The following is a 24,915-nucleotide window of genomic DNA, read 5'->3' as shown; positions in this document are numbered from 1 at the left end:
TTTCCATAAAGCCAACGATGCCTGTGCCGCTGACACACACACAGCCGCCAGCCCGTCACGGGGCCGGCCCGTCGGTGGCTCCGCCAAGTGGGATGCCTCGTCCTCTCCGCGTCACACCAAACGCGCTTTTAATTGAAAATCTCTTACGCAATCCGAGGGACATACATATAACTCCTGGAAACAGAAAAAATAAAAAATAAAAACTGAAAACTTAAAACTGGAACTGCCAATTTTGATTTATACGTTGAGCGGTTGGAAAAATATATGTTTTGCGCCTGGCGGCAATTAGGTAATACGCGCATAAAGGTAAATGGCTATTGGTGCAGGTAATGCTGGCCATAAAGCCCAGCCTGTAATTATTGTAGCCAAAATAAAAAATATATAATATATATAAACGAGGACACTGATGCAACTCGCGTTTGACTGTTGTGTAGTTATAGAGTGCTTCAAAATTAACCTGTTCACCTGCAGCGCATCTGTCTGCTGCTGTGTGTGTATCCGTATCTGCATCTGTGTTTGTATCTTGTATCTTTTAATATACAGCTCACACATGTTGCCCCCTTACGAAGTGGAAGTTAAAGTTGAGCTTGAATTGCGATGATCTTTGCTTTCGGCATTATAAGTAAGTAGCGCCGACTCAAAAACTGGAAGTGAAATCGGAATTGGAATCGCTCGCGGTCGCCATCTCTCTCTGTCTCTCTCGCTCTATCTCCGTCTCTGTCCCTCTGCTGAAATTCTCGACAGTCTCGAACGATTTCATCACTCAAAATTCGAATATGCACATTAAGTATGTTCGCTGCAACTTTCGCTTGTTTTACTTTAGTCGATTGTTAACAAAATATTCGAACAATTTGTGTTTGAATATTTGTGTTTGCCACGAACCAACCTTCGAGGCCCTCCCAAGCCTCAGGCATGCCATATGCAAATATCAAATCTGCAGTCAGCGACATGCAAAGAATTTGCATGTAAATTCCATTATGCGACAGCCCATGTAGTCTTGCCATATATATATCTATATATAGTATAGATCTGCACATTAGCTCAAGTAATATTCTTTAATGCTGCTTGTGGGTGTGCAAACTTAATGTATACACTGTTCAAAATGCAGTCTACATATATATGTTTATATCACATACTAAAATGAAAGTATAGTTAGCTTGCACTAGTTTCTTATGTAACTGCAATATGATATAGTATTTTGATGCATAAATGTTGTATGCAATGGATAGACTAACCTAGCCTTGTATTCCTAAGAATGTTTTTTGGATTCCCACTCGAAAACATTCTCTAAGTATTTGAATTTATGTAATTCAATTTTCTATTCGACATCTAACTCAATATTCAATATATGAATATTTTTTAATTTGTAAGCAAAACCCATGATGTATATCAATGTTTTTCTCAGTGTATAGCGGCTGTCACAAGGCTTCACTGTTGCTCCCCCCACCCGCTGAGCCAATCAGTTAAACTGGCTGACTGACGTACAGGGTATGTCTATGCATACATTCATACATACATACATACATACATACCTATGTACGTATGCAAATAACTTATATTTATTCATGTTGTGCTCACGCATGCTAATTGAGTTGAAGGTGTGTGGTTGGGCCGAGAGACGGATGCCGCAGCGAGAGCCGTTGTCGAATTTGATAAAAATAGAACCTGGCTTATAGCAGAAATCCACTTTAGGCCATCTTTTTGTAGCTGTGCGAATTGAAAAAGCAATTTGTTAACATTTTATTGTATTTATTGTACACATATGTATGTATATTTGTCGTCATTATGATTATGCATATCTATTACATCTGCGCTTTAAGATACTAATATGGACAGATTGAAAGAACTGTAGTATATGTAGGTATATGTATGTGTATGTGTCTGTGTGTGTGTCTATAACTAAGTGTAAAGGCTTTCGAAAAGATATTTTACATTTGTGCTCGAAAATCAGGCAAACAGATCCTGTTCTCCAGTTGTCAAGTATGGTGTATTATATTATTCTACATTATGTATTATAATCGGTTATTTGTTGTCTTTGCTTTCATCTGGTAAAGGGACTTTCCATTGTTATTTTGCTTTGTTGTTTTTTTCTTTTAACTCTTTATTATATATACTTATAGTATAAACCTAATAAGGCACACATATTCATTGTTGATAATTGATTTTGATTGCGATATCGTTAACGATATTCGATTCTAAATTTGGATACCCAATCTTAACTGACGTCTGTTGCTGCAGTACAGCTTGGTCGCTTTTGTGTTTATTGTTGATTCGATTCCATTTCTAAGTTGACCAGCATCGCTATAATGTTGTGTAACTCTGTATATATATATTCGTATATATATCTAGTACTTCTAGTCCATGTCGGGTGTACCCATCCGCTGAAACTTGGGCTGGGTCTGGGTGCGGACAGCTTATCTGCGCGGCTTGCCGAAGCTACTTGCGGGGCCCAGAGGGCCGTATATCGCGTGTGGTTGATGTGGGTGAGCATGTGGATGCGCTGGACCGGCTGCACCATTCACCATGGCAGCCTGTTTGCGCTGCAGCGTGGCCGGACCCGGCGCCATTTGACGGCGCTCGCCATCGCTGAGGTCCAGGCCAGCCACCATTTGGGCTATCTCGCGCTCCTTCTTCATGTCCGGTGGATTGAACTGTAGGCTGGCCAGTGAGCCGTGGCTGCGACTGCGATGCTCCTGACGTATTGAGTAGCTAAAGGCACGCTCGTTGAGGTGACCCTTGCGGCGATAGATGCCCGTGCCACCTGGCGATGGCGACTCGGCGCCCGAGTTGCCCGAATCGTCCAGGCCGTTGCCCATGGACGCGGCCATCTTGCGGCTGGACATGCTCAGAGGACGCGGCTCGCCGATCATTGACTGTGCCATTGGCGGTGGCGGCACACCACCCATTGCCTGCTGATAGGCATAGATGGGCGGCACAATGGGCATGCCCACGGGCATGCCAACGCCTCCGTTCTTCTTATCCTTCTTCTTCTTTTTGCTGGTTGAGCGCGACGGCTGCAGCGTCGCATACTGCTGCGGCATCATCATGGGTATCTGCAGCGGCGGCATGCCACCCATATGCTGTGCGTGATGCATCTGCATCATGTGCTGCTGATGCGCATGCGCATGCGCTTGAGCTTGTGCATGCGCATGTGCGTGTGGGTGATGCGGCGGCGGACCAGGCGGAAAGCCGCGATGACTAATTGTGTGATATTGGCGTGCAGCGTGCGGCCCGGAGACGGGGCCATAGATGACGCTGGCGGAGCCGGGACCAGGTCCTGGGCCGGCATGCACCTGTGTGCGATGCATCGCCGCTGCCGGATGCATGGGCTTTGGTCTGATCAGTGTGCCCGACAAGCTCTGGCTGCCGCTTGACTTCGATGACTTCTTGTCGCGCTTCGTCTTGCGCTCCTCCTTGACAGGTGGCGGTGGCACATCGATGGGCGTGCTGATCTGGCGTGCTCTCAACGGCCTGCCCAGCGTGGAGGTGTTGCCAGCGTACAGCTCATAGGGACTCTCCACGGCGCCAATGCTGTCCAGCTGATCCTGTGAGCCGCTCCACACCTTGTGATTCTCATCGCCATTGTACACAGAGGCCTCGCCATCGTCCACGGTGACGTTCAGATCAGCGCTGCTACCATAAACTGCAAATGTGCAAAGAAGTTGAATAAATTTTAGTTAATGCTCATGACTTTTCTGAAGATTGATTGACTGATGAGCCCTACTCACAATACAAGCCATAAAAGCTAGACGCAAGACTAGCTACAAAGACTAACTCCTTCTGATAGGGATTGTAATTTTATCATGTAAATGTTTCTCTACAGTTCAAAGTTCATTTGATTGATTTTCCTCAAAATCAATTGCAAATTGTAGCTAAATTCACAAATTGCTTTGCAGCTAACATAAATGAATCAAATGCAAGGTGAATTGATTTCAAATTTAATGACAAGCACTTTGCCAAGACGTATTTATATCAAAAACAATTTATAAATAAATTAAAAAACCACTAAAAAAGCCGCTCAAAGCTAAGAACAAGTTTAGACGTATTAGATATCATGCAATCGAGTGATCTGAATGCAGCTCTTGGGTTTCACTCGATAGCCAGTTGACCTTCGCGGCCAATGGATGCTGTCCGCTAAACTATTAATGTTTGGGGGGGGGGCCAGAGGCGGAGGCTTGTGGGGCCCAGTACCATGGCCATACTTGTCTCACATTACTGGCCGAGCTGTGAAGTTGAGGCTAAAGCGCCGACTCACGCGTCAAGTGGCGAGCGCTGGGCCCGGGCAATGGCATTTACATTAGCCAAAATGCTGGAAATTAGCCGAGCGCGTCTAATCCAAAAAACAAATTCAAATAAATATAGGCCAAGACCGTCAAGAGTCGACGGCGGTCGCATTCAAATGAATCGATTGTGAGGCAATTGAATGCGCTTCAATTCAACTTTGATGTCTCTTAACTGTTCCCTTCGCACGTACGTACAAATGTGTGACTTGGTCAGTTAGGCAATGCGAATGTATCCAACAGACACAGATACAGATACAGACACACACATGGCTACAAATATACTGGCCACACACACAAGCATTCGCGAAGCCGTTACTATCACGTTGAGCGTCGCCTTTTGTCGCAGCCGATGAAGGTTGGCGCGGTTCTGCGGCGCATTTGGGCCATGGCAGCAATCGCAGCAATGGCAACGGCAAACGGTTTTGTAATAAATAACGGTAATTTAATAACTTGAGCGCGGCGGCTACACACCTGCCACCAGCCACGTTGCGCCCCTTCGCCCTAGGTTCCTGCCACAAAAAAAACCCGCCCCAGTCGCAGTCACAGCCACAGTTGACGCCCAGTCCGGCAGACGACAACAAAGCGACGAGTCAGTATTTCAGCATACTCTACCAGAGAGTATTACGAATTAACTATGAAATATGGTAATATTACAATTCACTTTTTGATTATTATAAACAATTAAAATATATAGAGTGGAAAAATCTTAAGAAAAAATATTTGAGTTTCTTAAGATTTTTCCACTCTTAAAAAGTACTTTAAACTTAAATAGTACTTTATCTTTTTCATATATTTATCTTTATCTCGGTTGGGCTTTGCTAAGAAGCACATTCACTATTCGTCTTCTGAAAGCTAACTGTTCTTTCTAGTTTTTTATTTGTATTTTTTCATGCTTTTTTTGTTAGCGTCTGCTTTTGTAGCTTTGCTTCTTAGCCATGCCATAATTTGGTTTGGTTCCTCCGTTTTTTATTTTTTGCTCTTCTTCTGTGGCTTTGCAGCTCTTTTGCTGCTTTGTCGCTGTTGCTGCTGCTGCTATTGCTGGCATGAGAAATCTCCGGTCGCGTTGGGGTCTATTGACCCCCGCCGAGACGCGGCCAACGTGCTCGACTGACTGACGTTGAAAATGAGAGCGAACTTTTTGGGCACAGTGTGTGCCGGCCCCTATCAGCCCCTGCCAGCCCCCGCGACTAGAAACCAAATGAAAAACTCTATATAAAATTTGTATTGTTTAAGCGGCACAGGCTGCAGACGCTGTGGGAAACGCTCCGTTTCAGTTGTTTCTTAATTAGCAAGCTTTTCACATGCCCAAATGTCAAATACATTATTTCTTATATATAAATGTCCGAAAGAGCTGCCCGTCCATTTGGCCGATTCTCACATAACTTCTGGCTTTTGACTCTGCCTCGTTTTTTATTTGGATCCATATCTTTGCAACTTTCATTTTTGAGCTCGATATTCGAAAGTGAACTTAAGTGGTTTTTGCTCAAATTATATTTCAGCTTCTGCGGGTCGCTCAGACTACATCTAAGACTTCATTTATCATTCTCTATACTTAAATTGAAAGTGTTGAAAATGTTCTTCTTAATTACTTTTGGCAGCACTCAAAGTTGAAGTTCGATTGAAGGCAAATCAATATTAATTGTTATTTTAATAAATTCAGAGCAGAATTTGATTGATAAGCTGTTTATATATATATTAAACGAATTGAAGAGCTTTGTTGAAGTCTGCGACTCACATCTTAAGCTGATCCGAGTGCATTCAGAGCTTCCTGATTATGATATGGCGCATATAGTTTTATATGGAAGGCGTATCTGTATTCGATCTGGTGAAACTCCTACCGCGATTTCACTTCGATTTGGTGTTTAAACAATCGATTTGCAGCTCTTACCTGGCCTCGGAGCATAATCTGCGTAAACGGTTTGCGGAAGTCAATCAAATTGCTGAACAATGTATCGGCCGGGCAGCCAGTTGGCTTCGATTTGAAATGCTTGGCAAAAATGCAAAACTATAGCAGGTAATTACACTTCCAGTTGCAATTTACGCTAATTTTGCTTCAAGCGTGGAAGTTGATTTATAATTTTTAATTGTTTCGCATTTCGCTAGCTGCAATAATTACGTGAAATTGTTTTGAACAGCTTCAAACGAAGGTCCCCCTCTCTCTCGTTTACTCTCTTTCTCTCTCTCTCTCTCCATCTCCGCACTTATGTCATAAGCAATGTGCACTGCTATCCACACCGCACTCCATTCACGAAAAGTAAAATTAATACTCTCACTTAATGTGGCGAGTGGCCTCAGCGCATGCGTGCGTGAAAATTGTATTTCCACGTTTTAGTTGGGGCTGGGACTGGCTTCAGTGAGTCATTGCAGCGGACTCCAATCGAAGGCAATTCATGCCAAACTGCCACGAAATGAGAACTCAGCTTAAACACAATGTATCTTAAGTTGGCCAAAAAAAGAAACAAACTGTTGGCATTTAAGCGCATTTGCCATTCAGCTGAAACATTCCGAGCGGAAAGGGGAGTGCCAGAAGCCCAAATAGCGCCTTTGAATTCTGTTTTGTTTTTGTTTCGGTTTTTGCCAATGCAAAAATGGAGTCGCAATGTGGCTTGGAATTTGCTTGTTGCCTTTGCTTGCCATTTCGTTTTCCGCTGTCTGCTGCCCGCTGCCCGCTGCCCGCCGCCCGCCGCCTATTGCCCCATTGCCCTCAAACCAGCATTGAGCTGAGCTCGTGCTGCAGCTGCACAGCCAGAGCTCCACTAGGTCGCTGCCAGAGCCGAGTGACTAATGGCAGAGTAGAGCAGCACCTACAAGCCCATAGATTGTGAGTTATTCATATATGCTTGGGCAAAAATTGAAATGGATTGGGGTCTGGAGCTAAGTGTGTGTCGCCAGGCACATCCCACCAGACAAGACAATAAAGATTGAAGAGATCTTTTTGACATTATTTTCCATGGTGAAATCTGTCAGCTGGCGTGAGTGCAATTATTTTTTCACAGGAAACTCCACTGGAAGTTAAGGAAAGAGCTGATACAATCTAGATATGGGTGAGTACACTGGCATAAATGGGGAGCTTATAAAATCTAGACTAAGATCAGTAAACTAATTAACTTATCAAGTTTTGTACCCAAGCAACAAGTCAAATAACTAAGAAGAACGCAAATAAGATATATATATATATATATATATATATATATATATATATATATATACAATATCTCTATAAAAGAAGATCTTATTAATCCATTTTTAAACGATAAGCTTATAATAATATAGTTCATATTAATTATAATAACATTCATATTTTTTAAAAGCCACTCGCGAATATAATTACTTAATTACGAAACAAATTCGCTCAATTCAAATACGCAAACTCCAACAGATCAACGATAAATAGAGAGAGAAGGAGATGGGAGAAGGTAGCAATAAGTGTAGACAAAGAGAGAGGGAGAGAGAGGTGGCATGCAAAGTGGGTCAAACGCTGGAATTCGCTTCTTTTTCTCTTTTTCTATGCCAGTCCAATCACTGCAAATAATAAAAATCAAATTTGTGTAATCGAGCCATGCTTAAATGCAATTCAACATGGCAACAGCGCAGAGATTGACCACAAAAAAATCCGAAAAAAATGTTGCAAGTCAACGCGAAATGTTTGCCGAATGACTGCAACATGCAACAGAGCCAAGTCATTCAACTGCAACTGGATTTCGGTTAATGTGCCTGCCACTCGCTACATCTCCCTCCCTGTCTCTCCCCGGTCTCGCTCCTTCACTGTCTCTAGCTATGGGTATATTTCACGCTCAATCTCAGGCCAGCTTCTTTGCATAATAATAATGCAACAGCAACAGTGATGCACCGACAACAGCAACTGCCACTTGTGATCGTTGCTCGTAATAGCAGCTAAAAATGTTGCACTGCCGCTCCTAGAGATGCCGCGTTGCAAGCGGAAGTTGGAACCTGTTGCCGCTTCTTTTGCCGCTGCGCCCACCACTGTTCGATATTTCAGTCATGGTCAAGTGGGCATCCTGTTATTGTTGCTGTTGCATGCCAATCAACAACTAGTTTCCTATACAGATTCATATGTATGTATAGCCAATGCTTTTCAATATTTAAAAATATACAACTTTTGCTGCTTGGAACTGATTTCCACCTGATTTCCTAATAGAATTTTCATTAGCTGATTGCATCATGTCCATCAGCCAAAACAAGATATTGCCCCCTCCAGCTCTATGTAGGTCAAATTTTGGTTAACTGTGCCGTTGCCGAAACTGGAATCTGGTCTCCAACAATGTGCAACTTGTTTCGGTTTGGTTTTTCGTTGTCTTTCGTTGCTTTTTGCCATTTAAATGGTACCACAAAATGTGTGGACAAAGCCACCTGCAAATTGGTTGAATCAACACGCTTGAGGCGCGGCCAACAGCGGAGGCTGAGAGTTGGAGACTGGAGACGCAGGCGATGCCAAATTGTGGGCCATGTTGTTTATCAATGGAGTTGAGCTAAGCTGACTTGGCCAACAATTGGCAGCTGAGGTCGCAGCATAAACTTGACTTAATGCGAGCAACAACAACAACAGAAAGATATAGCTCTCGCTTTAGCACACTTTCAAGCCATTAAAATGCATTTGAAATTAGCTTATTTAATTAAAAATAAATGCGAGAGTGAGAGAAAAGCAATTACCTAGCTGCCAGAGATTCCTTCGCCAGATGCCACACAACCTCAATTCGCATTGAGAGCAGCAATGAGCAGCAGCAAGACCTTAATCTTGCAACCGTCTACATGGCAAATTAACAATGTTAATTAATAGAAAATCTACAGCTCAGAGAGATAGCTTAGAAAGAGAGACACACACACGTGTATCATATATTAGATTTTATCATATCTAAATAAAGTTTCACTTGCTCACACGCTCAAAATTTAAGAATTCCCCCAGCTCTTGCTTGGCTCAGTTAGTCACGGGTCTGGCTCTACTTCCACTCGATTTCACACTTCTCAGCAAGCCCTCAAATATATATGTATATACATACGTGAATAGCTCTGCATGTGTGTATAACTTCCCACCACCAGCTGAAACAAGAAAGTGGCTAGCAGGGCAATAACCAAGTCGACTCAAGACCAAGACCAAGACCAAGACCAACTCCAAAGCCAAACGAATGGAAAACAGTCATAACAAAAATAAACCCTAACCCAAAATTTTCTCACGCGTTCATCTCAATTTATGTGCTCAGTGAGTACATATAAGTTTATAAATATATATATTTACGATCATGTGTGTAGGACTTATGTGCGCAACCCCCTCACGACCTCAAGTTGAATCTGAAGTTGAAGTTTTGTGTTGGCGGCGTCGACGTCCGCTAATCTGCACGCGACCACAGTTCCTGCCCAGCCACTTTGTGTGTATATGTACGTGAGTGTGTGTGTGTGTGTGTAGCAACTGCAATTGGAAATGACAACAACTATTGCTGTGACCGAGTGGAGGCTGTGAGAATGCCGCAAAATTATAAATTATGTGCCTGCCATGGCATAAACTCTATTAATTAGCGTAGCGCATTAAGCGAGTCATTCAATTTGCATATTTAGTTTGAATGAGATGGCAAAAGATCGGTTTATTTCCTTTACTGCATCCACTCACGGCATTTACAGCCAATTTGGGGCTAGAAAGTGCTTCGATTCCGATTCGGTTTATTGGTCGCATTTCTACTTATTAAGCATGCGGACAGCTCAGATTTGACCAGGGAGGAGTTTTCAGGTCGAAAGCGAAATGTGGCTAATTTGCATGGCTCTAGTAGAGATCAGCTCGAAATACATTTAACGTGGCTGCTGCTGCTGAAGCTGTAGCTGTTGCTGCTTTCCTCAGCTCTAGCAATTTACATGCTAATTATCATAACTTTGCTATAGCCGAGACAACTTCAACTTCAAAGGCAGTCGTCGACCAGGCCAACAACAGAAGGCAATGCCATAAAGCGGCGATTGCTGTGCCTCGACGAAATTTAAATAAGTGGAAAGTGTTTAAAACTCTGCAAGACAACGCTCTAGCGGTTGCCCGTAAGTGTTTCTCTGTTACCAGAGACCGACAGCAACATCGACTAAATGTTCATGTCTGCCACTTGCCGGGCCCTCCATCAGTCATCGCTCGGTTCGACAGTCCGACACTCTGAGAAACGTGCATACGAAAAAATTGTCAATAACAGAAGATAGAGAAGAAAACGAAAGCAACAACAAAAACAATAAAAACATTAAAATACCTGTACTGCACCCAAATACTTTCGACGCTATGACAACATTTTCTATTTTTCAACAAAGTCTGAGGCGTGTTTAAATGTTTTCTTCTTCTTATCTTTGCATATACTGTGAGGCAGCAAGCCTCTCTCTGTGTGTGTGTGTGTGTTTCAAGGTGAGGCTCATCTCTTGTGGCTACTTTTATAATAGACGATTTACCTTCAATTTGGTTGCTGTTTACACATAATTAAGTTCTATTTATTGATATTGCACTCTAAGTAATTATATAAACAAATCAGCAGGAATTTTTGGAATCTGAATTCAACAGATATAATAGTGAATAAATATACAAATATCTGATTTATCATCTTGTCAACTTTAGAGTTGATTATATATAACAAACTCTTATAATCAAAATTGTAAAAACTCACAGCAATTTCATGCAATGTCTCTTTGAATCATGTAGGAAATGATTTATCTCCGTCTAGCTATTAATAATATATAATCCATAGATATTTTGAGATTGACATAGCTCATTGAATGCCTAACAAGTTTCATCAGCAGATTACGGGACCCTCTGAAAGGGCATACAAAGCTGTCTCATATTAGCTACCTGATTGCTGAGATCATTGCTAAGATGGGAGACAAAGCAGTTTGCGTTTTTTTTGTTCTATCTCAGACATTTCTAACGTTTCGTGCCGGTCACATGCAGCTAATTAGATGACATGCCAGCTATACTTAGGCAACTGTACCTATAGCGAGTAGCTGTAGCTGTGTCTGATGGCTGCTAAAGATGGGGCACAAAAATTCTCAAGTCAACGAGGGGCGTGGCTGAACGAAAGACTTAGGCAACAAACTTGAGTGCTGCATGCCAGCCACAAAATACTTACAATTTTTGACTGATGTGTAGCCCTCGGCGGCACTGCCAGTGCTGCCACCATTCATGCCCAGGCCAGAGCCATTGAGCACATGTCCATTGGATGTGCGTCCCAGGCTGTTGAGCGTGGTGGTGCTGCCGGCACGCGATCTCCAGCCGCCCTGCCCGGCCAGATGATGGTGACCGTTGCCATGGCCGTTGGCCAAGCCAACGCTGGTGAGGTCGCCATTGGATTTGCTGCCGGCGCCGCTCTTGAGCGTGCCATAGACACTGCTGCCGCCGCCAACAGTGCTGCCCGTCTCCAGCTGGCGAGCATACGAGTTGTCAGCATAGGCATGGAAACAGCATCTGACTAGAGCATTGGCTGCCGCCTCGCGCTTGCAAATGAAGACGTGGCACTCCAGCACCTTGATGCCAGTGGTGCGACGCAATATGGCTGCAAAGATGGGCGGGTGCTGTGCGCGAGGCATGCGCGCAAATGGCGAGTCCAGCGGCAGAAACTTCGGCTCCGGATGAGCATTGCCGCGCTCCGGTATCAGCACTTGGCGCACAGCGGCGCAATAGTGCAGCGACTCGATGGGAAAGAAGCGTGTGATTTGCTTCAGATTCTCGTCCACGTTCTCCAGCAAGATGCCATTAGACCAGACACTCAGCCAGCTATCGATGCCCTTGGCGCCCACAGCGCCCTCCGACGGATAGAGACTGCGCAGCGGCTCCTGTATGCCCTGCAAGCCATCCTTGCTCTGGCGGGGCACAGCGCTACCCAGGTAGAGCACGCGGCAGCGGCAAATGGGCGTGGAGTCGCCCATTGTCACAGAAGCAGCAACGCCAACAAAAACAAGAACAACAACAACAACAACAGCAATAACAAAACAAAACGTCTTACGTTATGCGCGTTCTTTACGTAGCGTAGACAACGTAGGCGCGCACCGAGACCGAGCAATGTGGATTTTCTGGTTTTGCTTTATATGTATGTTAGCCACGTACCTACACACACAGGTATGTCTACCAGTGTGTGCGTGTGTGTGTGTCTGTGCGCTTGTGCTTTGTGGTGTATTCAAGTGTGGTTCTTAAGCCGTCGCGAGAGAATTTGTGCGCTTAGGTAAGCGGATATTTCTTACACAGCCAGTCGCATTCACTAACAAAGCACGCATACACTTGCAACATCACACACACACACTCTCCCGACCATAATATCAGCGAAAAACACGCGCACACTTCACAAAACTTGACGGGGTTTTTGTTGTTGTTTGTTTTTTGTTTTAGAATTTTCGCTGGGTTTTGTTTCACTTATTTAAATGAATTTAGAATCTCGTTTCACACAGAATCGTTTCGTTTCCGCCTCGAGATGATTCTCTTTGGCACTCACTCACGGACACTTCTCACACGTTCAATCAGGTTGAAAAAACAAATATGGCGTCATGGGATTCTGAGTTTTGCGGTTCCGTTTCGCACACTCCGTTGCGCCTACATAGACATGTACTATATAGGCAGTTGATAATGCAATTGAGCTTTAATTAAAAGTCGTTTACTTTCTGCTGGCGGCTGCCTCTTACAGCTTTGCCTCTGTTCGCCTGTTGTCTGTACTCAAATATGCTTTGGTCCGCTCGAGACTTGCGATCGCGACGGCGTCTCACAGTGGAATGAATGCCAGCGACGCGAGCGGCGGTCTACGTGGTATTTTCTGTCTGTCGACTACTCACTCTTCTTAGGTAGAGAGAGTACCTGTTGCTGCCCACCAGCTGGACGGTGCAGTGTGCAGGTAGGCAGGGCACGATACGAAAACTGTGGATTGCATTGCGAACTTAAGGTATGTCTTAGTCGCTCTCGCACTCACACTCACACTCTCTGTGTGTTTTTCTTGCTCTCTCAGCTGAATCGGTGAGCAAGTATTTGCCGAGAACGATTTCTTTGTAGAGCCACGACAGATTACCGGTTTTACAGCTTTACAGCCAGCCAATAATACATGAGTCCATTTTTTGTTTGTCTCGCCAAGCGGACTCGATCAGCCGGCTGAGTTGTGTGCAGATTAGAAACGTATATAAATTAATGGGCATTGGTTAATATACTGAAAGGAGAATATTTAAAGTTGAGACTGCGAATACCAAATTTTATATAGACGAATAAACTCTTTGAATATTTTATTTTTATAAATAGGTCAATAGTTCATATTATTATTGTTCTTCTTGAAATATATGCCTAGACGTTTTAGCTCTAAGAGTTATAGTTTACTTTAAATAGTATACAAGCTTATCATAGTTAATTTTACTTATACTGTGAAGTCTTATTAAGTATATATTTATAAATTATATTTGAGTATATTTTTATAATTTTTTCTTAAGTAAATAATTTTATTAAACAATATCTATATACACAAGATCCCTTAAAAACTACGGGGTAGTTTTTCCCCTAGAACTCAAACAAAAACATTTGCTTGAGACCTCACTGTTTGGGTTTGTGTCTCTACTAAAATCGTCTTTCACAGAGTCAGGCTTGTGTCTTTGATAGATCGCTTGATATTTATACGTTTCCAACACTGGCACAAATTTTAAATACAAAATAACGTTTGAATTTATAACATTACATGATTAACATTTAATTAAATCTGAATTTGTTCTTTATTTATGCAAAATGCTACTGAAAGCTAATATAAAATAACTGAGGAAAGTCAGCAATGTTTCGAGCAAACGATTCGGGTTCGATGTCAAGCTTATTGCAACAAAGATGAAGTCTTATCTGAGTCTAATCTGAATAACAATCTAAGATAGCATAATTTTAAGGGTTTTGTCCAAGTTGTCAAAAGTTCAGGTTTATAAATGTAAGCACGCCTTGATTTTGTTAGAGTCTCAGTAATTATTCATAATTATGTAATAAAAATACAATTATCAGATTATATACAGTAATTAACAATGCATTTGTTAGTAGTTATTAAATAATAAACAAAGTGCTTTACTCATCTGTATAATATTAATTATTAGTTATTGGATTTTACAGCTGTGACCCAGCTGGAAACTCTCGAACCCCGCTTTTGTTCTAGTCTAAGGATCGGTACAAAAAATGCTGTCGGTTAGAAAAAATGCTGTCTGAATAATTTTGATTTGAAGAGATTTGTGACAGCCATTAAAATTCAAACATGCGCACTTTTATGTATATATATATATATATATATATATATATATATATATATATATATATATATGCCAGTATATATATATATATCTATCTGGTTGCAGTATCTCACTCAGAAATTTACATTTTAATATGTTTGTACACATATGAATATCTCGTTGATCAAACTTTGGGGGATTTCAAGAAGCTAATTTGTGCCAAGCGACGAGTGTCGCCCACTTCATCACTTGACAGCGAAAAAGTACAAAAAATATTGTCCACTTTGTCGGACTTCCCATTTGTGGAATTTCCACAAAGCAACGAAAAGAAGTTTGGGGAACCAGCCCAAAACAAAGCAATTAGACAGACTTTCCCCTACATGGGTCAAGATAAACATCTGGGTAAGTTATATAGGCAATTACAAATATTTCACTTTAGCAAAATAAAAAAGCGTGTTACCTATACGTACTCACCTGCCTTTAGTTAAAAAACTCATTTTACAGAACGTACCTGAAATTCAGATACGTGTTATGAAAGAGAGAGAGAGCGAGAGGGAGCGGATGAGAGAGAGGAACTGCTCGCTCCCTGTGGGGTTTCCTGGAATTTAATCGCTTCACTCATTCGCCCACTCGCCAGTCGACAGAGTAAATTATGCATACATAGCCCACATTGACCAATTGACATTCTGGGTAATATCGTATCGAATCTATGAATAGTTCGCGTTCTACGCACGTGCTGCACTGACGCGAGCGAGTCAAACCTGTTGTCCAGTTGAGAACAACATGATCTCGAAGGTGGGTAAATTATCATTCATGCATTTTAATAAGCAGCTAACACAGCACGCGAACTCCAGGTACAAAAGCGCGGCACACGTCGAGACGCGGCTCATTCACAGTTTAGCGAGCGACGCGAGCTAAAGATCAACAACCGATCGCATAGATTTACATTATTTACGGATATCTTCTTGGATAATTTGGCAGGATGCAACTATTTATAAGCAGCTTGGGCCTAATATTGTTGGCCATGCCAGCGTTGGTCTTGAGTCGTAAGTAGCCTGAATAGGTGCTCGACTAACTGACTCATATGCGAGAACAAAGCTGAACAAAATAAGATCTTTGTTTAAGTGTAACCAGTTAAACGAGTTATGAGTCGGTCGGTTGGTTGGCTTATCCCATCACTGGCTTAAACGTTTGTTTTCATTTCAGAGACAACAAACAACAGATGTTACACCCCCGATGGCGAGTCTGGCAACTGCATCCCATACCAGCAATGTCAATTCGTGAAGGATGTGCAGAACAGATATGGACGCAATGTGCCCCGTTCGATACAGAATCAGATTAGGCAAATGTTTTGTAGTGTTGAAAACCAATCGGTAATTACCTATTACAAGTTAAAGCAACTTGACCTGTACGAATTAACTTAATTGCTTTACAGGGAATTCATTTATGCTGCCGCAATTCTCCTGAGATCATAGCACAGAGTGCTAATAATCCCAGCCGGGATTCATTGACTAATACTAAAGCTCCGTTGAGCACGCGCCAGACGAATGCAAATCTGAGACGCATTGATGCACGTGGCATGGCCCTGCTCGACTCGGTCAAGGATTGCGGCAAGAAAGCCAATACGAAGCTAAGCGGCGGAGATATTACAAAAATCGGCGAGTTTCCTTGGATTGTGCTGCTTAAATATGAGACCTTCGGACGACCATTCCTTTGTGGAGGCAGCTTGATCTCCGATCGTTTTGTCCTGACAGCCGCGCACTGTGCGCAGGAAGATAATTTGCCGTAAGTCTCTTAGCTTACACTGTGCCGTCAAAGCATGTTAAGCAAATTGTTTATCCTTTCTCCACAGTATTCAAGTGCGCATGGGCGAACACAATTTGGATACCGAAATGGACTGCCAATTTCTGGGCGGGCGGCGCAGGGAGTGCTTGCCACCCTATGAGGAGTATGGCATCGAGGACATACGCGTACATCCCAACTATATGGTTAACAACATCAACAATGACATAGCTCTGATTAAACTTGATCGAGCCGTTCAGTTCAAGTCCCACATCAAGCCCGTCTGCCTGCCCATTGATCGTCAGTCCAAGGATATATCATACGATCAGAGCTTCTTCATCTCGGGCTGGGGTCGCACCCAAGACAACAAGCCATCCTCAGTGCTGCTGAAGGCTGTGATCAGGCGGGAGGATTTGAATGTATGCCGCAATTTCTATCCAGGTGCTCCGATCAGCGAGAATCACATCTGTGCTGTCGGAGACGGCATTTTGCACACCTGCCGTGGCGACTCCGGCGGCCCACTCTTCTTCCGCCATGCTTTTAAGAACACGGTGCGCTACGTCCAGTACGGCATTGTCTCTTATGGCGGTTCGCGGTGTGGCAAGCGAGAGAATCAGCCAGGCGTATTCGCCTCTGTCCTGGACATGTTACCCTGGATCACACAGAACGTATATTAAGGACACGTCTTGCTTCTCCGGTCTCTTATACTCATTATTATTTATTCGTTAGATTAGCTCTCAATGCCATTGCAATAGTCACGCTTGGAGATTATTAGTCGTAGTTGTTAGTCTTTTAAAATGTATACATAAATATAATGCAGAATGAAAATGAAATATTTAATGGATATTATTTCGAATAATGGTACAACAATTTATCGAGCTCAAAAGAGACTCTAAAGGATCAGATGTGTTCTCTAATAAGCAGAATGGAGAGTGCGTGACTCATATAACTCATGTGCTTATACGACACGTCACTGGAATAACACAAATATTTGCATAATATCTACGATTGCATTGTGATTTACAGTTCTTAAACTAGCCAAAAGCTTGGCATTTCTTGACTCTAGCAGCTTAAAATCTGAAAGTGTATCAAATGTTAAGCTTTAAGATCGCGACTTTGGGATACATTTGTAAAATAAACTTTTGATAGGAGAAGATATCTGAAAATATAAAAAATAAAAGCATTAAGAATGAAGGAAATTTGAATTTGAAAATTATAGATTTTTTTTAATTATTTGTTTGGTGCCCGATTGAAAGATAGAATAGCATAAAGTGACCAAGGCAAGAAACCTATATACTCTTTTCGTTTTGTAAACGAGTATAATTACAGCCCCGTTTGTTAGACGAAACAAATAGTTTTGATTTATATATAATATATGTAAATATCTGTGTAAAATAGCTTATCTATATAAATACGATCCAGGCATCATGCTTAACACCTTGTTATTGCAAAGCTGAATTCGCCATAATTCGTATTGCTGGATCATCTATAGAGTTATAAGAATTTTGAATCACCGTAAAATTCTAGCGAAAATACTGCTAGCTTATTATTAATGTGATTTATTAATCAGTTGGAAAATCGATTTGCAGCTTTAGTCAATGAAATTGAAATTTTATTCAGATTCTCTCATTACGAATTTTGCTTTGTTGCTCTTTTTCAGTAATTTAGATCAGCAAATCATCAAATCTAGAATTGTGAAGTTGAGTGTGGTCGACTAACCGCAGTGTTAATCAATTTGTTTGCATTTCATATCGAAAAGGTACATCACCGACTTTATTATTCAATCTCTATCCCACTGCAGACAATTCATTGTGCTATTATCATAAGCTTGCATGATTCATATCGATTGTGTGTATCGGGAATTGGGGCCTCAACTAACCTGTCTGTTGCTCTCTTTGATAACTGCCAGCGTGGGGCATTTCTATGTGAAATATCGTTCTGATTCAGATTGGATTTTATGGCACTGAATCATCCAAGTGATTGCTTATGGGTATGTGTTGATTAGCGACTAAATAGTCTTAGCGACTAAATACTGCGCCTAGTTATAGCTGCAATAATTTTAATGCAATACAAAGAACTTTATATGATAGTAGTATTACGTTAGTTGTCATTTATCGTGGGGGAAGCCCTGGGGAAATAATATTTATTTTCTAGCATTCAATTGCAACACAAATTGAAAGAGGTAGCTATAGGCGACTGTTTCTTAGCAATTAGAAGGTCTAGCTTAGACAGGTTAGGTCAAGCTGCACTATTTCAAATATAAGTGATATCTTACGCAACTCTCGTAATCTATACGAATTAGATTTCATAGAAAACGTTTTTTCTTTAAGTCAAAAACTATTTCTTTAAACTATTGAAAGGCTACATAAGCTAAATTGAAGTATTTGATATGAACCCAATTAATTAGCTGATTTACATAAATATATGGATTTAAGATATTGAAAGAAACACAAAAAGTTCCATCAAGTTCAATGCCAATATCTAACAGCCTAAGCCGACTCCTTTGCACACTGAAGCAACAGTGAAGTCTGGCTACATCACTACTTTTAATATACGAATATATATATAACATATCATATTATGTTCTAATATACTCTATAGTGTCAGAGAAGTCGGCTTCCATGCTTTACACGTTTCGTGACAAAAGTAAAATACCCTCTACTCAGGTATTCAAAAGATAGTATTCAGGCAAAGGGGTAAATTGATTTGAATTAGGAACAATGCGTAGATCTAATCGGAACGACATATTTCCTTTGTGTGGCGCAGTGTGGTCAAATAAAAAAAAAGAAAGCAAATAACTTGGCCTGTGGCTCACAACAGTTTTGACTTTGGTAGCGAGCGTTTCGCAGACAATGCACTGGATTAGTTTTTTGTCAGTGACACTGAAAGGGTAAATTACAATTCATATATATATATATATATACTATATATACACATAGCCTGTTATATAATGGGAATATAACCTATTTTCCAAATAGGTCAATGTATTTGGGTACGCTTTACGTGTCGCTGACGTTTATAGTGCCCGTGACCAAGTCCTTGATGGAAAGCTACTTTGCCACATCTGTATCGTTTAACTTGGACACCATTTAGTGAGTTGAAACATCAATGAACTATATGAAAATTTAACCTCTTCCGACTTGCAGCCTCAATTGGAATACTTCGTTTCCGGCCATAACCGTTTGTGAGCTGTACAACTCGGAAAAGATTTGGGACACGAGCGATGCGCTGTTTGGCATTGAGCACGATTTCCACATCGATGACTTTGTCGGCGAAATCGCATTCTTCAGAGGCAGCTGCACCAGTTGCGAGATCTGTCAACGGGTGCAATGTCCAGACAACTTTACACAGCTGCTTGATGTGGTGGGATAATAGACCTACACGCTCTCTCACTTTCCCTCTATTTAACGACTTTTCTCTCAGTTTCGCAGCAAGTGCCATGAACTTATTGTGGAGTGCCAGTACCTTAACCAGATCTTTGATTGCTGCGATCAGTTCTTGCCCATACTCACGGAGTACGGCGTCTGTTACACCTTCAACTCGGTCCAGGCACGCAAAGTAGCCCAGGTGCAATTCAAGAACAATCGCATGACTGGAGCAGGAAACCTCAAGTTTCTGGCCACGGCAGACATTCAGGTGAATGTTCATCCGCCCATCGATGTGCCCTTCCTTTTCTCCGAGGGCATGATACGCGAAACAGTCCTGCTGGGCAACAACAAGGAGCTCATATTGAACGTCATCGAGGTATACAATCACGAGAGTGTCGAAGAGCTGAACCATGAGCAACGACGATGCCGTTACAGTCACGAGTACGATGAGCATCGCATTGGGATTTATGAGTTCTACAGCTTCTCCGGCTGCATTGTGGAGTGCACCGTGACCTTGCAACTTCTCTACTGCAACTGCACCAGCCATTTCATGGCTGTGCCCAGCAAGAACTCGTTGCCCATGTGCGACGTTCAGGGTTTAATCTGTTTGACGGACATCCATGACAGGCTGTTCGCTGAGCGTAAGTCCTGTGACTGCATGAGCTCCTGCGAAGAGCCAGAGTACAATATTATCTACAATTCAGCCGATGAGTATGTGACTATCACTAGTTTTAAGAGTATAATATGAATAGTCTTATTTATTATTTGCAGCAAGCAGGATTCTGAGAAAGATTTCTCCGACATTCATGTGGCATTGGTGGAGCTGCCCACTCAGCGCTATGTAAGACGTGTTTCAAAAACCTTTCTGGACTTGTTAAGTAAGAGACAGAATTAAGCAGCAGCCGAATTGTTCATTAACTTTTCCCTTTTTCAGTCTCTTTTGGTGGTTTAATTAGTCTCTTCTTCAATCTCTCAGCGCTGCGCGTGGTAGAGGCCATATTTATGGCCCTGGAGTACCGCAAAGAAGTGTTAAAATGGATAAATCGAATATTCATTGGCACACTCAAATATTTAAAGATTTTAATCAAGTTAAAGTAAATCACAAAATGTTTTCTTTCATTGCTATCTGTCTTCCGATTGGGCAAGTTCTATGTGCATAATATATATATATATGAATTTCTCCTGTATGGGTTATTAGCAGTGTATCGCATTGCATGTCTTACATGCTGCTAATTCTCTGTGGCACATATGTTAGATCTTCCACCTTAGTGGATCCAGCTGCTGGTCTTATCACCTCAAGCAGCGAGTCCATGTAGCTGGGCAAATAGACGCAGCTCGAGAAGATCAAGAGCACAAACATTAGCAAGACAATTCCATCTGCGTATAAATTGACAACGTTATTGTTTTGAAAAATCATTATCATGGCATTACTCACTAATTAGCTTCTTCTCCCACGGTTCGAACATATTGATGCAGGTGATAAGCTCATATTGCCTATATAAATGTGCTGCAGAATCTTTGAAGTTCCACATTTTATCTAAATACTTCTTAAGTATTGAGTAGAGACTTTACAGGTGTGACACAATCAGTGCCTTTAACTTTTTACAAATTTACTTGAAAAATTGCTAAATAAAGTTTTTAAGGAATTCATTCGATTCGCTTAAACATTTTATTGTTATTAATTATTAGGCAAAAATATTAAAACAGCTGTTTTGCCAGTGTGCCCGTTGCTTTGTATTCGAAAAAAACTTTCATTGCTGCGTCACTTATTTTAAGTTTCATAACAGTCAGCTATTGAGTGTCTACTATTATTGGCGGGCTTAAATTATATTTTCAAAAAGTGTTTTGTGAGTTGATAAGTGTTAAAATCTAATATTTTATAGTTTAATGAATATATAAAGATTTCAATCTAATTTCTATTACATTTTATTTAACTCACTCAGTAATTGATTTACCTAAAGGTCAAATTAATTAAGGTAATGAAAATATTCCTTCCGCTCGTCTCGTACCTATCCAAAAACAAGTTCAAAGCTGTCAAAACAAATCAGTTAATATATCGATCTATACTTCGCAGCCGGAAACAGTTGAAAAGAATGTGCAAGATGTTAAGATGCGCATTCGAAACTTAAGTTGACATTGAACATTTCGAATTAGTATTATTAATTGTAAGTTGTTCTTAATTGCGTTCAGCTTGAGTGAAATTTGTTGCAACTTTTGGTGACCCAAAACAGCACAGCAATACTTCATGATCTAGAGTCAAGAGTCTAGACCAATTGCCTATGCTATATATAAATTTGCTTTTGAACAACCGTCTGGACCATCTTCACATAGTGTGGACTTCTGCAAGGCAAAACTGGATTTAGAGCCATTGCGCCATAATTCGCACTGGGAAACTGGCACACTGGTCCGCAACAGCCACATGTGGCCAGCTGTATAGGTCCGAGCACTTGCCAAGAGCTACGTTGGCCATGACGACGGCGACGCTATCAATGCTGCCGTTGCGGATTGACAGGCGAGCAGTGGCTTGATTTATGCGCGCGGCAGAGGAATGTGGCAAAGTGTAAAAAATGTTTGCACTCACACTCACTCTCTCACACACACATGAACACGAACCGACACACACATGGCTGTGTATAGCGACACCCAGTCTCAATCTGCGTCTAACTCGAGTGCAGACCAGACCAGGGCTGGCCGAGTCACGCATATGCAGCGACAACTAATTCAATTTCCACTTGCCAAGCAGCCAAACCGCCAAGTGGCGAACATGGCGGCTGTTTAGCCAAGTGTGCACGCCTAATTGGTAATGCGATCGGCTTTATTGAGGCGCAGGCGCAGGCGCTGTAACTGAGACTGCGGCCATAGCTGAATCAGTTGCAGGCTATCGTTGTCGCTCAGCGTAAATCCCATTACGTGCAATCCGTTTCGAGCCATAAACATGTTGCTGCAGCTGCACCGCCACCGCCACCGCCATCGCCGCCACCTGCCCTGACCCGCCGCTATCCTGGCTTCCAGCAGCGCAACTTGTCGCTCGAACTTAATTGCCTTGGTTGCGCTTATGACTCTCGTGTGCAATGCATCCACATCCACTTCCACATTCACATCAGCACATCTCCTTTGTTGTTGTTGCTGCTGCTGTTGTCTTCGCTGCATTATTAGAAAGTAACTTGCAAAAAGCTATCAGCATCAGGCTCGTCGTCGTCATCATCATCATCATCATCCTTGTGCTTATCGTCATGGCTTCGCTGGTTGTTGGCGCTATTTTCGACACCGCTTTGGCCTGCCATAAATTGCCAAATGCCAGCGTCACGGGCCCTGAAATGCACTCGACGCGCTCTCAGCCGCAAAATTAGAAAAAGTCGGTTGGCTAATTTAGTGAGCTGCTCCACAGTAACCCGACTGGGCTGCCTTCATGAAAGTCCATTTTCCATTTTGTACGGTTTTCAATTAAAGCAACTGAAGCAACATGCGACTGCCACGACCTCGCGCGCCCAAAGTTCAGGCCAAAGCCTGTGCCACAGCCAGAGTCAGAGCCGGAGCCTGTGCCACTGCCAGTGCCTGGGCCTGTGCTTTTACCTGCGCCGAGCAACTAATTCCGCAACACCGCAGCGACGATGACAGCGAGCGATAGCGAGAGCCAGGAATGAGCTGCAGTTGCCCAAAAGATAATCTAATTTTTGGGTGCCAAGCGGACGCGCAGTTTGCATTATTGTTCTGAGAAATTGTTATTAATTGAGTTGTACAGTTGCGGCAGCTGAAAGAGTTAGCCAACTTGACCATGCCAGTGGGTGGTCCATGGCCTGACAAATACCGAACGCTAACCATTTGCCCAATTTAATTGAGTTTGGCCATCAATAAGCCAGTCGTGGCTCGCCTCGTGCGCGCCGCAGATCGCGCCATTTGGCCCATTGGCTCATTGGCTCAGTGGCTCATTTGCATATGCTTAATTTATGCCCATCAATTAGCTGATTAATTTATTTGGCGTGAGACGCTCAGCGAACGCTTGGACTTAAAACGCTTGTCTAATTAGATAAATGCGCTACATTAATGTCCCGCGTCTGACATTTATAAAGCGTTGCCTCTGACCGATGGGCCATACATGCAGCGCATGTCGATTAATTGCTGGGGAAATTTCGCAGTTAGTTTCAGATGAGGAGATGCCGATGCTGAGACAGTTTATGTTATTAGTTATTAGTTTCTCTGCTGTCTCTTCCCAGGCACTGGATCTATGTGTGCCAATCAATTCCCACCCAAATTAGCTTCAAATACTCTTTCTGTAAATGCCACCTGTCCAACAACACGGACATGGCTCGATCTCAATCCGGCTCTGGTCCGGTCGACCGCTAACAGATCGAGGGAAATGGCAAAATATTTTAATTAAAATACAAGTAAACGTTTACTGTAAGCGATGTTATCCGTTTCGCTGGAGAGCTGCTATCCAATGCATTGCACCGCATTGCACTGCTACCGGCTGCGTGTCTGGCGCTAGGTGGCTAGCTGACTGAGTGCAACAAATGCTGCAATTGTTGCATGCAACAACATCAACATGTGTCGCACAGCGCCTATTTGAATATATATCAAATCAGTTTAAGATAATTTTCTATAACAGCTACTCGCAACACGGCAAATGGCGCACATTTAAACATTGGCAAGTTTGTTGCCTAAGTCTTTCGTAGCGCCCGTCCGATCCCACTCCGTATCTGGCTTGCAGTGCATATTTTACACGCTGCATTGTTGCTAACGTTGCGAGGCTCGAAATTAAGTTGTTTTGCATAAAAGCACCATAAAAAGTCGCATGGTTAACGCATGGCCGGCAGCCAAAGGAGGCAGCTACAATTGTGATTAGAACGACACGACAGGCACGACATGAGCGCAGGGCACGGACAGAGTAGACAGAGCGGACGGAGCAGACACACTAGACAACAAGACATATGACGCTGTTGCTCTATACCAATATGGACAACAATTGCCCCAGCAACAGCAACGTCGACGACGACGACGACGACGACGACGAAAATTGGCAAGTCAACACGAGCGACGTATGTCAACAAATGGCACTGCCATTAGCGGCCAATCCGGCCGAGGCTACACGAGATTTTGGCTTCCTGTTGCAGCTTGTAGGCAAATGCTAGGACAGCAATTCAGCAATGCCGATCGCCAACAGCCTCCGTGGCAGCGGCAGCTTGTTGCAACTATTATCAATTTAAGTTGGCTAATTGGTTTCAAATTTATGGACCTGTATTTGATATTTATGTCGTCTGCTAAGAGCAAGCGGCCAAGGCAGCAGCCTC

The 24,915-nt window shown here is 42.6% G+C and overlaps 4 protein-coding genes across 6 annotated transcripts; 2 read left to right on the top strand and 2 right to left on the bottom strand.

Moving 5' to 3' along the window:
* Positions 1-1,754: 1,754 nt before the first annotated feature.
* On the bottom strand, positions 1,755-12,260 carry LOC111598325. The gene is made up of 2 exons (XM_023313522.2): positions 11,384-12,260; positions 1,755-3,643 (listed from the first exon to the last, which is right to left on the bottom strand). Exons 1-2 carry the CDS (start codon positions 12,177-12,179, stop codon positions 2,415-2,417), a joined length of 2,025 nt encoding a protein of 674 aa, XP_023169290.2. The 5' UTR covers positions 12,180-12,260; the 3' UTR covers positions 1,755-2,414.
* A 2,347-nt stretch (positions 12,261-14,607) lies between these two features.
* On the top strand, positions 14,608-17,038 carry LOC111598264 (serine protease grass). 2 transcript variants are annotated; one of them, XM_023313441.2, is made up of 6 exons: positions 14,608-14,879; positions 14,982-15,272; positions 15,332-15,523; positions 15,684-15,850; positions 15,913-16,262; positions 16,330-17,038. In XM_023313441.2, exons 3-6 carry the CDS (start codon positions 15,460-15,462, stop codon positions 16,934-16,936), a joined length of 1,188 nt encoding a protein of 395 aa, XP_023169209.2. In that variant the 5' UTR covers positions 14,608-14,879; positions 14,982-15,272; positions 15,332-15,459; the 3' UTR covers positions 16,937-17,038. The 2 variants fall into 2 exon arrangements, with proteins under 2 accessions (XP_023169209.2, XP_023169208.2); XM_023313440.2 differs by having other exon boundaries at positions 14,962-15,272.
* A 1,188-nt stretch (positions 17,039-18,226) lies between these two features.
* Positions 18,227-20,741, top strand: LOC111598311 (pickpocket protein 11). Of its 2 annotated transcripts, none has more exons than XM_023313506.1 (6): positions 18,227-18,249; positions 19,238-19,351; positions 19,406-19,622; positions 19,683-20,338; positions 20,399-20,505; positions 20,562-20,741. In XM_023313506.1, the coding sequence occupies exons 2-6, from the start codon at positions 19,242-19,244 to the stop codon at positions 20,723-20,725; spliced, it is 1,254 nt and encodes a 417-aa protein (XP_023169274.1). In that variant the 5' UTR covers positions 18,227-18,249; positions 19,238-19,241; the 3' UTR covers positions 20,726-20,741. The 2 variants fall into 2 exon arrangements, with proteins under 2 accessions (XP_023169274.1, XP_023169273.1); XM_023313505.1 differs by lacking the exon at positions 18,227-18,249 and adding an exon at positions 19,092-19,149.
* An 86-nt stretch (positions 20,742-20,827) lies between these two features.
* LOC111598312 (serine palmitoyltransferase small subunit B) lies at positions 20,828-21,311 on the bottom strand. Its single transcript, XM_023313507.2, has 2 exons — positions 21,063-21,311; positions 20,828-21,004 (listed from the first exon to the last, which is right to left on the bottom strand). Exons 1-2 carry the CDS (start codon positions 21,157-21,159, stop codon positions 20,847-20,849), a joined length of 255 nt encoding a protein of 84 aa, XP_023169275.1. The 5' UTR covers positions 21,160-21,311; the 3' UTR covers positions 20,828-20,846.
* Positions 21,312-24,915: the final 3,604 nt, after the last annotated feature.

Source organism: Drosophila hydei, unplaced genomic scaffold (assembly GCF_003285905.1).
Source record: "Drosophila hydei strain 15085-1641.00,03,60 unplaced genomic scaffold, DhydRS2 tig00008119-arrow-pilon, whole genome shotgun sequence".
In the NCBI taxonomy this organism is placed as follows: Eukaryota; Metazoa; Arthropoda; class Insecta; order Diptera; family Drosophilidae; genus Drosophila; species Drosophila hydei.
This window is presented reverse-complemented; position numbering and strand designations above follow the sequence as displayed.